We start from the raw sequence: 15951 nt of genomic DNA, 5'->3' as shown, positions 1-15951 counted from the left end.
TTCTTATCATCCTTCTGTATTGACAACAATGACAGAACCTCAGAATGGACTCTGGTAGAAGCAGTGCAGAAGATTTGTGATTATTTAGTAGTAGCCAAACACCCTCAATGTTATGTCCTGATATGATCATAGTATGGTGCATGTGAATCCCCTCCAAACTATTGCAAACCATTGCCAGGTCATATTTCTCTTTTGACAATAGAAGGTCATCTGAGGCAAGCCAGAGATGAAACATATTTGTAATTTTCTTGTAGTGCTTGACTGGAAAATACATGAGAGTGATGAAAGAGAATTGCAGAGGAGATATTACTTGATGCTTTTCTACATCCATTGGATGCCACTCACAATGAATGCAAGATCTACATGATAATATAAGACAATAATATATATAATAAGTGATTATTCAATATGAACCATCTCCATGCAAATTTCAACTGAATTGCACATTCCAGTTCCATGATTTCTTGTCCTCAGCCTCCAGACATAGATTGCTGCAAATTAGGTGCAACTCCTTATCCAATAATTTGTTATGATCTTGGTTTGTTGGTTAGACTACAGCAATAGTTTACTAAAGAGGCATCTTTGGATTGGGATTTTTTTTCATAGTAGATTGCACAGATATATTTTCTGGTATGCAGCTCTTTAATCACAATCCAGTGTTTATAAATTTGGAGGATGGTGAGATGTATGACCTTAATAACTTCTGCTGAAATTCACTGTGACTTTGTCTTGCCTTTTCATTTATAAACTTCAACATGGACATTATCTCAGATATTTTGTAGATAAACCATCTTCTGTTTACACCTAATCATTATCCAAAACTTATAACTGGTCAAATGGAAATCTAAAGTCCAGTGCCCCTGATGCATGTATTCAGCTAAGTGAGACAAGATAGCCACAGAGTTATTCTCATTAATCAGAAGTGGAGTTTTGGAGCAGAGGTCTCATACAATGCAGTACAGCTTATTCATAGATGTTGATGGTGTCAGCAGGCACTCCAATAAAAGAGGGCCAACCATTGATCTCATCTGCTGCTAGATTTAGAGCTTCTGCCAGGATTTGTAATGCATGGCAAGAAGGCCATTTGGAGGAGATCAAGAGATTTATACAATTATAGCAGAAGTTTAGTCCTAAAAACAGTGAGTGAGTTGATGAGAAAGTAATCATATCATTTTAGTATATACTGCATCTTCATTACATCTTCATCATTGACTATATACTTCTTGTTGGTGAATGCTGAGTTGTATTGATCCAGGATCAGAATCAGTTGAAGGCCACTTGGATTGTCCTATGCACAAATGACATCTCTTATATAATCTCTCTGAGTGCACAAAGGATGCCTCCTAGGGAAAATAATGGTATCAGTTCCTGGCCAAGGTTTTCCACCAGATGAGACCCAAAGTGTTACTGCTCATAAACAACCATTTGCTCACCACAGAATAATGCTGTCCTGTCTGATGTTGAATGTTTAACCATAGAGTTTCTATGAATTGAAAATTCATATTGAAACCAATTAAAAGGTATCTGCTGTCATAAATATTAAAAACATACATTGACTATCCCACTATCATTGTTTTCCAAGATGATAACATAAAAGTCCTCAAAAACTTAGACAAAGCCTATATATCCCTTTTGTTTAGTTCCAAGACACTTGATGTAGCCTTCAACAGAAAAATATTTCACAATTCAGCAGAATGGAAGGAAATGCATACTCTTGTCCTCTGTTTTGACTTTAATATTAATGGTATGCATGAAAACAATAGTTCTGACAACTTTATCAAATGCTATATCAGCAACTTTTATGAACTCTCTATTATGAAAATTCTATTCATGGAGACACAGTGCTTGGGCTTCTGCAGCAAGGACAATAGGATGTGAAATTTGATAGAATAAGCTCAGAATAAACAACATATGGCTTTAGCAGAGGCAGCATATTCACAGTAGCATTCTATCAGGAGTAATTAATGGTCATACTCAAACTTTGCATGGGTGATGGCTTTTTATGCTATAAACCTCCTTCATTGTCAGAGATGTTTCTATCACTCCACTGGTTCTTCATAGTCCATGCTGACTCTCTGACCATTTTATTTTCCTCATATTTAGCCATAGCTCACATAGAAAAAATCTTGGGACTATAAGCACATCTAAGTCTCAGTCATATACCATCACCACACACTCAGCCTCACTGCAATAAGCACCACTGCACAAGATCACTTATGTACTCAGATCTACAGCCATCCTTATTATATGTGATTAAAAGATAGCAATCTGATCAGTTTGTTTCATATTTGGACTACTAAAAAAGACAATAGCAGATGTAGATAGAGAACTTTATTAGGCTGTGGATATTTACTTTGAAAGTAGACCCAGTCATGAACTTGGAGCAGAGCAAATATAGTGACCACCTTCAAATTGTCTCCTTCTCTGCTGTTTAGGGTATTGAGAAGAATGGTTGCCAAATGACCTTGACTTCTATGCTAGATAGACATGCAGAAGCTATGAGCTATTTTCAGTGAAATATTACACATACTTTGCACTGCACTTTCTACATAGGCATATTCTCTGATCCACTGGAACTTTGCACTATGCACAAATCACTCTCTGATGTCTCTTTGTCAATATAATGCTATTTATGCAATCATTCATGGAGTTTGGCCATGTATTCCTCTATCTACACTTTGAAATCATCATTGTCAATAGGCTGTGAGAGAGATACACTTAAAGTATCTTGAATGTCTGAAAGATCATCCAAGAAATCTAAAAACAGTTTGTTAGTCTCAATATCTTTCAATGAAAGTCAAGCAGACATACCAAGAATCTCATCAGCATCTTCCTCTGGGTATTCTGACTTCTTGTTATGATAGATTGAGAAATTTGAAGAACTGCTAAATACAAAAAGTGAATTATAATATTGAAGGTCTGGCCAGTGTATGAAATATCTGGGACAGACCTTATAATCATTTATTTCTATTGGACATTATTGAGACTTTTATTATCTATCCAAAGATATGGCTAATCTAATACCAGCATTAGTAAGACATGACTATTGAGGGATTAGATGTGTACTTGTTAGATGAGAATAGTATAGAAGAAAGCCAAAAAGCATGAGAGAGTATTTATCAGTAGATGATATGCAGCAAAATTTCTTTAACTCCAGTAAAGCTAATGTTTTGGACTTCAGTGTATATTGTTTGCTGATGAAAACCCTCTCACATCTTTCAGCTTTATCAGATTTTTAAGAGTTAAGGAAATTTCACTGCATATCATCTGCTAATGAATACTTTCTCATGATTTTTGGCTTTTTCATTACTACTGTCTGCATGCATACACTTTCTGAACCATTGTTTTAGAAAACAGTCTCAGAATTGTGGCTGATGGTATGTTCACTACACTTTTGATGTTTTCTATGTTACTTATCTTTGTATCTGTTTTTCTTACAGGTGTAATCTCACTGTTGACTACAATTCACCTAGTACTGCTGAGATCATATCTTCAATAATTGTTGCTATCCCCACTGTCCTTTACACCACTTTATGGCAATTATGTTCTGTCTCTATTTCCTCATCTGTTGTGTGTTTTACCTCCTTGTGCATGCAGTCATATACGAAGATTATGCTAGAGGACTCAATAACACTAATGCCACTCTCCAGTATAGACTGTTCTTGCATTTTCATACACTAAATAATAGTATCAATAGTGGTTGATTTTCATACTATCAATGGCATTCTGCAAGCTATATAAGTTGGTGGAATTAGTGAGGCATATGTCACATTTCTGAGCATAATGTTGAGATCTCACCTTGTATCTAGGTGCAATTCAAAAACAAAATATCAATAGCACTTTTTATTTTTTATAAAGTCTGTTAACAGCATCAAGAACATCTTCCTCACTACATTCACTAGTAACAACCAGATCTGATTCTACTGTCAACTGGACTCAAAGTTGTCTTCTAGAGATACTCACTTACTGTGTTAATTGATGCATTAATATACAGTTTATCAGTAATATCATGAAATATCTGTCCTAATATTTATTGTGGCTTGTTTGAAGCAGATAACTTGAAAGATAATGAAAAAGAGCTTATGAGACAGGCAATTCCTCATTTTCCTTCCTTTGATGCAACTAAAACTTGCATGATCTTGGACAGACCATGCTACTATTGTGTGTGACAGAAAACATGGCAAATAGAGTCAAATTCAATATATATCTTACTTAACATCTTTGATGCAAGTGATGCCATTATGCATAGTTTAATACTGTTCTGAAGAATGATTAACATCTCATCATCATTAAGGTCAGTAGTGTTTTAATCTCTCATAAGCCCTGTTTTATTTTATGATACTGCCACCAGTACAGAATCAATTCCAGATCAATCATTCTGATAGATTCTGTTTGAGAGGAGGTGTCAGTATCAGTATATTCTACTACTGCTACTTCTGTTATTAGATACAGTCTGACTCTGCTCTCAGATGCTATAGTATATACTCATCATTTCTTATAAGATTCAAGAGTAAATTGACAGATTGAGATCTATTAATGTGTCTGTACTCAGTCTATAGTTTGCTGGGAATTCTTTTTGAGGTATACTAGAGAGAATGTAACATGGCAACCCCATAATATCATAGCTTATTCTCATGGGCATTTCATTAGAGTCCAGTGTTCTCTAGTTCTATTTCATATGTAGTACAGAATGAATACATTGACTCATTGCATGTTCTGAATTAGTGCAGATCAATTTAAATAAATCAGCTATAAATATCAAATTATCTAGAAACTTAACATGCATAATGCACATTAACATGTTATCTGGTAGTGCAGGAATAGGTATGTTCCAATCCACTTCCATCTATTTGACAGCCTGATAAAGCTTGTACTCATTACCTTCTACCAGGTTTGCACATGCCAACAGAGTGGCATTATCTCTTGGGATCACCTGTCCAGCTGTATTGGATGTAATGAGCAGAGTTCAGAGATCATCAAAATACTGCCACTGGAACATAAGTCTTCACCATGCTCAAAGGTTTAGGAAACTGACCTCATTCCAGAGGAGGATTTTAGCTTTGGTGAAAAGGGATACTTGGACCTGCAATTGTTGCCAAATATTCTGCAGTCACTGAAGGGTTTCAGATTGCATGTTTGATGGGAGAGTAACAGCAAGTGAAAAAGACATTGTTTGCATAGGTGAGAAGGTGGCATGTTCACTTTATTGTTCAACTTTGTTCAGGACAACATGGTTCCAGTGGAAGCACATTAGTTCTAGGTTGATGGAAGCCCTGTGTTCTTTGTTTGACAATTTCTCTATTCTTGCCAGCTTTTAAAGTCTCAGGAGCCTCATTGACTGTTCTAATGGCACCCAAATCATCCTTTCTGCTAGCCAAGGAAGACTGGATTAAATCCAGAATCACTGAATACCTTCTGAAGATGCTATATGGTAAAGAATGGATACATGGTCAGCCACCACTGAAAATTCTTGAAGCTCCAGCTGAGACTGATAGACAATCACTGCACTGCTATGAATTTTACCTTCCTCAGCTATTTTTGCCACAGTGCTGCATCTTTAATGCATCCTGCTTCTGTATCAGGCACTGCAGCACAAGTTTCATCACCAGCCATCAGAGCCTGCCCTGAACATCTGTCTCAAAGTCACCAATGCATGCTGAAGTTTCCAGTGTGCTGTACATTGATGATGAGAACAAAGGTAGCTGTACTCATCTTTAACTCTACTACTTTGGCATATAAATGAATGTTGTGGCTTGTGTGATTCTATAGCAAAGGGAAAGAACAAGGAAAAGCATGTAGATGGGCTTTCTGGTATGTTTGTAATTCCATTTCTTTTTCATGCAGTATATAACATAGATCTATGTATGGGTGGCAGGTGATGCAGTTGCACTGTCTTCAAGGTGATGGGTCATAGTCAGTTATTTTGCACCACTCAGAGTTCATTCCTGGATCCCAAAAAATGGGCCTTCTTTTTTAACCTGATCTGAAGGGTTTCTTTGACCACATACAACAGCTCTGCACCAGTATCAAGTTAATTTATTCCCGTAGCCTCGAAACATCCAGTTATTCAGAAGATGGTGGTGAAGAGAGGCATTTGTATACAGGAATGACGCTAGAAACTCTTGATGGGGTCCAAAATGCTGTTGCTCGCACCTCTGGCAGCTATTGCATGCTCGTCACTGTCATATTCACTCATCACACGCACTACCTTTCCTTCATAGTCTATCTTTCATCGTTACCTATGGAGGTAATATATGAAGAAACTTCAAAACTTAAAGCATGGTCCGTTTGCTTCAATACAGGATGTAACCAGGAGGAAAGATGCCGATGAGCCGTCGGCTGAGGTAGGATGGACTGCTTTATGTACGGGTATGTCTGCTTCAATGTTCGACGATGGTGGCATTAAACATACTCTACCTGGCGTTAGGATTCTTTATTCTCGACATCACCAGAACTTTCCATTTACGAAACGGTATGTATTTGGGTTACATCAATTCTATCTTTCGATGCAGTGTGTCGCAAACTACGAATGATCATGGTCTCCAGCATGGATCTGCGGCAGTAAATCAAAAACCTGAATCTAATGCTCCTGATCCAACTGACTCTCGAGCCATCCTAACCACGGAGTCCATCGTGCATCAAGCGTAGAGACTATCCTCGCAGCTTGGTCGCCCCATTGTTTCTTCGCCCACCACGGGCTATCCTGAGTGAGCCCTTCATCATAACACAGTAATGTACAGATATGATAAGCGCACGACGCCTCTACTCTTCCAGCAGACGAAAGAACATCGATATTGCGGCCGTATGATATCTTCTGTCACTGCCACGGTACACTATATGAAGTGCCGATTCAGTGCTTGTCACTAGAATTTTGCGGGGTAGCACTAAAAGGCGATAACCAAAAAAACCAGTCAATATTATTTCGCATACAAAACTATTTCGCGTGTGCAATGGTTTAAACGTTGGACAGTTTCCCATTTTGGAGAAGATTAGGACTCACAGGACTCAACTGCGACTCAGAATCCAAGCAGATTCCCCTCTTTCACAATACATGGGACTGCAATAGACCTCCTCGTTCAATGGTGTCCATCCCTATTATAACAAAACCAGACGCCGGTCGAGAACTTCAACGTTTTGACTATTTATGCGGAGACTACAGGTCCATATTAACATTTCACCAGCATGTCTGCCCAGGGAATATACCCGTAACACCCAGAGTCGAAAGTCTGGGGCACGTCGTTTATATATAATTTGCTAAATGTAACGGCCAGGGGGGCCGGGCAGTGCAAGGTAGTGAGATTAGGGAGCAGAGTGGCAACTGTAGGCATGAACGAATCTTCAGTCGGCGTAAGATTTGGCAGTAGCGGTCACAGAGGCAGAAAATATACTACTCGTTAACAGATCTACATCTGGGACAACGAGAATCAAGCCAAGCTGAAAGGCAGATAAATGAGGGCTGTATATAAAAAACAGCGAGATTAAGTTGGTTGGCCTGTGTCACGCTAAATCTAGGGGCATTCGATGACATAGTTATGCCGTCCCGTCTAGATTCGTCGCCCTTTCGTGGAGGTCAATTCGAGCTGCTGTCTCAAATCAGACTAATATTGATTCACATCCGCAGGTAATTTGGACATCGCGGCTCGAACCATCTGTGTCGATGTCTCAGTCTGAAACAGGATCTGGATTCATCCCAGTCAGACCTCAAACTCCTTTGGTCGTGGATATGAATGTCATACCTTGATTCTCAACCCTAAAAACTCTACAACCCCTCTCAACGATCCTGCTCACTCAAACTGCCCCTTTCGAATCGCCTCTTTCCCGGACAACATTGACATTCATACCTCTTTCACTCAACTGCATATCAGGAAATTATGTATGTGCTATTCATCTGCCACGGCTGCAAAACAGTGCGCCTCGACTGCGACCCCACCGCTGTATGTCAGTGTGGTGAAATCTGGTGTCCCCAGATGTGCAAAGTCACGGTACGTGGCATCCAGTATTCTCTTACCAACGAAAAACTGAAAATCGTGAATCCAGTCCTTTCGAAACCATATCACGGACGCCCCACATCCACAACACAGATTTTACGATCATTATCCAAGAATAGGTCAGGAAACAGTGTATCAAGATCGAGAGAACAAGTGTATTCAAGGTCTCATATTTTAACAACGCCGCACGCCTTCACCTCGTTCTCGTATCCTGAAATTCAAACTAACGGCATTAGGCTCTACTCCTATAGAAGTTCTTCTCACGTTCGTATTCCGACGCGGAACCAACGGCGAGATACTGGACTGCATACCGCAGCTGAATGACTTCTTTCCTGCAGACGAGCTCGCCCGTCGAAGGGTCGGTAGACGAGGCAGGGACTCGCCATTTGAGCTTTGGTACCACAAGAACCAAATGCAGCTGGGCATCGAAGAGCGCAATTCCGTGAACGACACGATTGTCGGTCTGACCGGTTTTGTTCAGCGACAGAAATTATGGTATGGTCCAATCATCGCTCTAATACTCCAGAGAGACGTGAGTCAGTTGGAATACACAAAGGCAGAATACCATCACTTGGACATTTTCAGAACTTTCTTCAGGAGTTGTCCAAGTCCCGGTCTCGTTTATTGAGTGGGAAATTAATGAGAACATGTACCATATAGAGGCTAGTCTACTCAAAAGTGGTAAACTGTCTAATGTTTGCATGAATGTACTGCGATAGTGGGGGAATATAGCTCCTGTCAGCTGGAGAGATGAGGTCCCTTGATGTAAGATAATATCATCCCCAAGCAAAAGATCAAAGTGCACAGATTTATGCTTGTTGATGATATTACCAGAAATTATGGTACAGTCCTGTCATCACTGTAATACTCGAGAGAGACATGCCAAGTCCGAGCGAGTGCTGAAACTGTTTGCTCAAAATGGATATGGTAATTGACATGTCGATTAAAAGTCATGATGGCACTAGGAGGAAGATCAAATGTGGCGGGCCATGCAAGGTGATGAGATTAGAAAGTAGAGTGGTGGATATATCAGTGCATAAATGTTGAGTTGACATAGAGGTGGGCAGCATAGACAACAGAGGCAGAATGGGAAAGAGAGATAACTGGCTGGATGTCATGGATGTGGAGAGAAGTCAGGTGCATGTTGGGGTGGCAGAAAGTGGCAGATATGGAGAGTTGTCATCATCATCATTGCAAGAGATCCATATGATTTAATATTTAAATGATGGATCCAAACCATCAATTAAAATGTCTTAATGTACATATCCTACCATGTGACAGTGTGTTATATCACTACCATCAGCCAGTCATGTGACCCTTCAATAAGTAAATACCTTGCTCATCATCATGTCCATCGCACATCACTTGTGATACCACCCCTGATCCTTTCTAGAAATTCCCACATCTATAAATATTGATAGTCTAGATCTATCATCAAAATTGATCCTTTAATGTGTTGGTCTACCTTGAGTGCCTAGATCAATCACTGGTTCACCATTACTTGCCAAATAGGGTTGCATCATGTATTTCCACCAATCCTGCCCATTTTTCTATGAAATAATGTGTTTGTCCCTTTACACATAGCATACTAGATGAAAGTCAATATATTATATATTCTACAAATTACAGATAAACAGGAAAGCAGAAAAGCAAGAAAGCAAGAAAGTCCAAAAAAAATAGGCTCTGAGCACAAGAAAGGCATTGCATTGAAAGCAATGTGACTATTACCTGGATACACTTATCAACATCTACCACTATTCCCTTTCAAAGCATTCTATCTTTAGCCTTGAGAGAGACCCATACCAGTAGCATCTCCCTTGGTTGATACTACTTTTTGACTTGAACTAAGCATATATGCAGCAGCTCTATAAACAGGGATTATGTACCTTTCATAAGACCTAGCACTACTTTCAGCATGAGCTTAACATTGTTCCTCAGAGGTGGTATACTTGCATGAATGGCTGACTGAGGATACCATCATAATTGACACTAGCATTAATATAAGTAATGGATTCATTGGATTGCACAGGTCCTCATCTGATGGAAATTCCACAACCAACATTCAGGTGAAAGTTGGATATCATCTCAAAGCTATCATGAATTGGTGTATATTGGTATAAAAACTGAGGCAAGAGGCCATATAGTCAGCTGTTAATCACAGCTGACTTTTTCTGCAAGCCATACCTATTATCTCCATGCTGGGTGTGCCAAATGAATACTGGTACAGTTTCTGTGGGTAATGTCTTTCTTTGGTGATGTGCCTGATGGCATAAATGAATGCATGTCATGATCCTTTTTGATTTGAATTGGTTGATAAATGGGGTCCTAGATTTGAGAATTGAATGGTGTAAAGATCATGTAAGGGTGCATCTCTAGAGGGAGGAGACAGACATTGATAGTATTGCAGCAGAAAGTGAGAATCCTTTTGTTCAATAAATGTTTTACATAGAAATCACAGGTTTTATTCATATGGACATCACTAAAATGAATAGTCTACAGTGACAAGAGGGAAAAGATTACATTGCCAAAGGTTTGATACAACATGCTTAAATCCCACTGGAGAGAACTGTGGTGAGAAAAATCAGTGCATGTACCACTATGAGATTTGTACCTGAGTGGGCCCAATTTGGGCTTGCCCCTGGTGTGATCCAACAAGCAGCATTTTTGGGAGCAGTCAGGAACCAAGGCACAGGATATGTGAGCTCATCATCATCAATGGTGACTAGGGCAGGTAGAGCAACCCTATGACCAGTGAGAACCTAATTTGGGCAGCACAGTAGAGTATATATCATTGTGTCACAGTAGAATATATTGATTAATACATTTTCATTTACAGTTTGGAACCATGGATGATATATCATTCCACTATGGACTAGTGGTCATTGAGGAGCACAGGCAATATTGTCTTGGAGTGACTGCTACATATTATCAGCAGGCTCGAGATCCCACCTTGGTGCAAATTTGACCTCGAGGGTGTGCTCAGCCTAGTTGATGCCTGGGGAGCCAGAAGTGCAGTGGACATTGTATGCACATCTATCACTGCTCCCATGTTCTTGAGAGAACTACTCAGGTATGTATGGGATAGCAACTAGGTTTTGGTGGGAAGAGGAAGCTCAGCTCACATCAAAACATACTCTATCCTTGTCTCTCCATGAGGAGCAGTACCAGGAGGCACTGCAGCAGATCCTGACATGGTCATTGGTCAAGTTGCTGAGGTGTTGGACCTAACTAACTTCAACATGAAGGTAGCTAGTGGCTCTGGCCAGAAATTCTGGGATGTCTCAAGACTGCAAGATGTTTCTCCTGACCAGCAAAGGTGCAGGAATGACTAATTGTCCTGCTCGATGCCTTGATGAGCAAGATCCCTTGGGCCAGTCTTGCAGTGGCTGGATGCTGAACCCCACATGGTGGTGGTTCTTGATCAAGGGTCCTCTCTCAATTCAATATATTGCATGACATGTAAAATTGGGTTTGTCATAAGAATTCCAACTGAAAAGCTGATCCTTCACTGGAAAAATTCTGAGAAATGTTCCTGAGAACCTCAGGAGGGCGTACAGGGATATAGCGAGGATCATCGATAATGGTGAAATGGCCCTTGTTGACTGGTAGGTTTGCTTGACAGCTGGCCTTGCTGTTCCTGTTACCGTAGCTCATTCTAAGGTGACTGTCATTTTTTAATCTGATTCTTTCCTTCTCTCTTTCAAGTAACTGCACAGCGGGCGTTTTGTATACTCGTACTTTCCCCGGGACATCGAGTCTGCATGTATAAGTATCTGTAGTTGGTTCAATATTGGTGCGTAGTTATGACTGCGTCGATCGTTTTCTTTGTTGTGCCAAATCCTTAGGTTGAAACAGCTATCAAAACTCACCCTCGCGTTCTCGACCTCTCCTTCTGTAATATTCCATAGGTAATGATATAGTCTTACTGTGCAAGACCAATATTTCATCTGACAGCGTTTGGGGATGGACTCTGTGTTAATACATAACTTGCTTATATATTGTGTTTTTGTACTGCCATAATTCTTCTTAATAACAGTCCATCTCGATTATAGATGATTTCTTACCCGCCACAACCGACCTCATTCTACTTTGTGTTCCCTACCCAGGGCTGAAGGCCACTTTTACGAAGATTATGTTAGTTTTCCAACATTTCATTGCCATAGCCTCTGACCCCGCTAGGGCAGGCCTGAGTGAGGGGGTGGTCTGGCCTCTGCGGGGGGTCTCTCTAGGTCGTGGCAATGTTCAGCAGGATTTAGGCAGGATTCTACTTCACGTCAAAGATGTCGTCGATGGACAGGAGTATAATACAGCTCTAAATGTTTTACATTGAATAGATGTGTGAGTCGATCATGAGAAAATAAATTGTCAGACTTTTCGAGTCAAGTGCCCGGGGGCGCTAAAAAAAAAAAGCGCGGCGTGTGTGTAATGGTGATTCTAACCACTGATCCTTATCCCAATGCTGTTTATTTCTTGTTTTGTATCTCGGCTAGCACACGGTGGGTCTCAATGAGCGCTACCATGCTGTGCCCCGTTACATGGATCTACCACACGCCATAGCCTCGCAAATTGAAAAGTATGCATACCAAGAAGTCTATCTTCAAGGAGTCGACGCGTTTTCTGTAACCTTGGGTGGAGTCTTTGAGGTCGTTGATGTTAAGAAAGCCCTTGATTCCGCCATGTTCCCGCTGTGTATCTTTCAGGTCTTCGGCTATGCCGGTGAGACACCTGCCGCTTGACAATTAGCTGTGGAGGAAATACGGTACATGAGAGTAATGGCATACTGTTCCATGTCTGTGGAAATGTCCTTGAAATACACTGGTTTCCCATGCGTACCGACAAAGTTTTGGATAATATAGATTGTGTTGGTGATGCTTTTGCAGAGCTTCTTCATGTCCTCTTTATTCTTTAGTTTAGAGGTTCAGGCAAGAGTGCCTGAACCTGTACCGAACCGAACCCTGCTCTATCTAAACTAAAGATGATTTCCAATCATAAAATGATGAAACTAAATAGGCTGTTACGGTATATCCTGTCGCAGGTCGGGAGGGAGCACCATAAGAAGAAAAAGAAAAATAAATCTTCCGACAAGAGAGTCTTCAACCTGGAATCGAACCCTGGTAGCAAGGAATAAGCCCACAGTGTCATCGGCAGGTACTTTAGCACAACTGATGGGAGGGAAACACCCATGGTAAACCAACCATAAAGCTCCTCGCCTTCGTCTGATTCTTCACCAAAGGGTCGAACGTAGGTATATCATGAAGCTTCCACATGGAATAAATCTGCCTGTGACTAGGTATTTTTTAATGAAGAGAAAGATGACATCCGCAATAAACATTCAAATTGACAACTCGTATGCGGAAAACTGGGAGGAAGAAAACTGATATCGATTATAGATCATTTTGATGTCATTCCCAGCCCGACAGCCGTGACACCATGAAATGAGCCCGGCGGAGGGCACCTGGATGCTGCTGATGAATGTCGTGGCATACAGAAAATCGGGACAATTTGCAATAAACACTATTTGGTCACGAGATAGATCGGGCGACAGCGCTTGGACATGGACTTTATCCTTCTCGCCGACGATGTGCTGATCTGCACCATCGCGTTTCTCTCTGTTCCAGATATTCTGCGACTCCGTCAGGTGAGGCTCTCTTTGGCCTTAATTCCTGGATGCTGATTTTTCAGAAGTGTAAACGGTTCGACGCAGTGACAAGGCTACCAATCATATGGACCAACGCCTATAAGCTCAACATTCTGTCCAATGACTATCTTTTCCTGCTCGATGATATCGATCTTGAACAGCGCACGCTACACGCATACCGACTCGCGTCACGATGGCTCCCTGACTGTTCTCTGTCACCCAAAAGCTAGACGATGTTAATGGGCTCACCTGTATCAGAGATCAAGTTCATCCCAGGGTGGCAGCACAAATGGCTGCTGACCGCATCCAAGGGGCCACGGTCAATCCTAACGATCTGGGACTCGTGGAGGCGCACAAGTGCTCGAAATGGTCCCACACCGGAACGGCGTTGGATTCAGGGATGTGACGGTTAACAGCGGAACGAATTCCTTTGCTGGGAAGTATGAGTATCACACCTCATTATTTAACGCACGGATCTCCTACCTTTCCACTTCCGTACAGAAAAGATAGGTATGCCACAGATTTCCAATGAATTTCTGTGGGGAATCGAACCGCCGACCGGACCACCTCGACCACTCGGACGTTATCCTTCCTCGTTTCAACCTTCTTTCACATGAAACATCTAGTTCGTCTGAACGACAACGTTTCCTAGGAGCAGAAGCCTTCTCCCCTGCCCTATATTGGAATTTCAGACCACCAAAAACCTTATTTTCGACATCTGCTCCAAGACGGAAACGTCGTTCAGTAGCAGGCAAGCAGGAATGGCCATCAGACGGAAAAGTCAGTACACAAAAAAGAAGTATATGCGTCGACCTTTGCATGTCCCCTAGGAGTACGTAGTTCATATTGCCTGTTTCTTTTGAATATCACACGTTTCAGGCCCCTTGACGGCCATTCGAAGGATCGGGTGCATAGCAAAGGTATGACAGCCTCTCGATGCACTTTTTCATCATTCTGAGATTCTTTGTCAGGGGAGAGCGTCAAGCGCGTTGCTCGAATCGAAGATAACACAAAGACTCACTCTGCATAGGAGCACACAAACACCGATTGCATTGCAATTTGGATAGTCCGATATCGGATCCAAGTTTCGACCGTCATGCGACGGGTTCATGTTCACGCTCTGGTGTGCAATTTCCCGTTCACCTATAATGCTTGATTCCTAACGCGTATAATTGTGTGTAGCATTCAGTTATGTCCACAGGGTCTCTGTGCAATGAATGTCTTTCCTTTGTCTCGCTGCAGCCAATGGGATGATCATGTTGATGCGACTCGGATTCCCGGAGGGATCATGCGGCAACGGGGCCATCAACAAATGCTCACCCTGCGTAAGCGCCAGACTGTCTTCTCTTTCTTCCTTCACTGCCTCCACGATGGCGTCTCAAGACGTCGCAGCTAGATGTTACCCGACGTTCAATACTCCAGGCGCCGACGCCGTTCTATCCTCGCTAGACAGTACTTTATACCGACTGCCATCATTCGTCTTGTGAAGGTCGACCACGTTCCTCGATTTGAGCTCCTTCACTTTCGGACGAGACAGCGAGCCGATCCCCATCCATTAACAAAAGAAGAAAGATCTAAGGTTGGTCAGGCCATCCAGCCGTAAGGAAAAGATAGAGAGCGAAGGCCGTCCATTCTAGCGAGTACTCTCAATATAAGATGCATCCAATTCTGCGGAGATGGCCACCCCGAGACGCAGAGGGTATGTGAGGTCCCGCCATTTGACAAGGTGCATCCACAGTGTGTCATCATACCTAACATCCGACATGTAGAGCTTGCCGCACGAAAGGGTCTGCGTGGCACAGTGAAATTAGCGAAAGATCAGGGATCAACGAGCATGGGAGAAATGAGAGAATTGTAGAGAGCACTTCCAACAGGAAAGGCGACGCTCATCGCGTCTGTTGTGTCAGGTGATAGGCAGGGAGAGGTGGAACCGGAACTCGATGAGCATGCATAACACTCCTCGATAGACGGGCCAATTCTGGATGGCCTACAAAGGTCATACAATGAAGAAGATGCCTTGCTCTTTTCCTTATTTTCTGACACGAACTCTCCCATGATCCACCAGCCTCTGCGACACCTTCAAAGTAATCGACATCCCCTTCATCACCTGGTTTCCTGTGTCGCAGCTAGAGGAACACCGTCGTTGTCTCCAAGACCGTGTATCCATTTCCGGCGCTGCTGTTTGTTTCCTAGGATGATATCCAGGGAGAGGCGAATGAATTTATGATATCCGAGAACATCGCAGACTTGCATAAAGTGCAAGGAGATCTGATAGAGATGAGAGACGCATGAGGAATGTCTGCCGCAAGCACGTTCATGAGACAT

At 41.8% G+C, this 15951-nt stretch overlaps 5 protein-coding genes across 5 annotated transcripts; 4 read left to right on the top strand and 1 right to left on the bottom strand.

The window, feature by feature from the left end:
• Nucleotides 1–7871: 7871 nt before the first annotated feature.
• On the top strand, nt 7872–8752 carry BT62DRAFT_924505 (uncharacterized protein; the record flags this gene model as incomplete). The annotated part of the gene is made up of 4 exons (XM_043184619.1): nt 7872–7938; nt 7968–7982; nt 8225–8520; nt 8708–8752. The coding sequence occupies 4 exons, from the start codon at nt 7872–7874 to the stop codon at nt 8750–8752; spliced, it is 423 nt and encodes a 140-aa protein (XP_043033234.1).
• Nucleotides 8753–10586: 1834 nt separating this feature from the next.
• Nucleotides 10587–13116, top strand: BT62DRAFT_924504 (uncharacterized protein; the record flags this gene model as incomplete). Its single annotated transcript, XM_043184618.1, has 11 exons — nt 10587–10685; nt 10720–10739; nt 10924–11058; nt 11081–11189; nt 11234–11304; nt 11546–11593; nt 11694–11751; nt 12025–12306; nt 12479–12704; nt 12732–12757; nt 13024–13116. The coding sequence occupies 11 exons, from the start codon at nt 10587–10589 to the stop codon at nt 13114–13116; spliced, it is 1167 nt and encodes a 388-aa protein (XP_043033233.1).
• Nucleotides 13117–13542: 426 nt separating this feature from the next.
• On the top strand, nt 13543–14032 carry BT62DRAFT_1081379 (uncharacterized protein; the record flags this gene model as incomplete). The annotated part of the gene is made up of 3 exons (XM_043179662.1): nt 13543–13626; nt 13674–13840; nt 13885–14032. The coding sequence occupies 3 exons, from the start codon at nt 13543–13545 to the stop codon at nt 14030–14032; spliced, it is 399 nt and encodes a 132-aa protein (XP_043033232.1).
• Nucleotides 14033–14653: 621 nt separating this feature from the next.
• On the top strand, nt 14654–15208 carry BT62DRAFT_691684 (uncharacterized protein). The gene is made up of 2 exons (XM_043181890.1): nt 14654–14749; nt 14809–15208. The coding sequence occupies exon 2, from the start codon at nt 14844–14846 to the stop codon at nt 15111–15113; it is 270 nt and encodes an 89-aa protein (XP_043033231.1). The 5' UTR covers nt 14654–14749; nt 14809–14843; the 3' UTR covers nt 15114–15208.
• Nucleotides 15209–15259: 51 nt separating this feature from the next.
• On the bottom strand, nt 15260–15951 carry BT62DRAFT_1013535 (uncharacterized protein; the record flags this gene model as incomplete). The annotated part of the gene is made up of 4 exons (XM_043178075.1): nt 15260–15415; nt 15457–15613; nt 15668–15694; nt 15734–15951. 4 exons carry the CDS (start codon nt 15949–15951, stop codon nt 15260–15262), a joined length of 558 nt encoding a protein of 185 aa, XP_043033230.1.

The sequence above is a fragment of the Guyanagaster necrorhizus genome, assembly GCF_019112545.1.
Source record: "Guyanagaster necrorhizus MCA 3950 unplaced genomic scaffold BT62scaffold_63, whole genome shotgun sequence".
In the NCBI taxonomy this organism is placed as follows: domain Eukaryota; kingdom Fungi; phylum Basidiomycota; class Agaricomycetes; order Agaricales; family Physalacriaceae; genus Guyanagaster; species Guyanagaster necrorhizus.
This window is presented reverse-complemented; position numbering and strand designations above follow the sequence as displayed.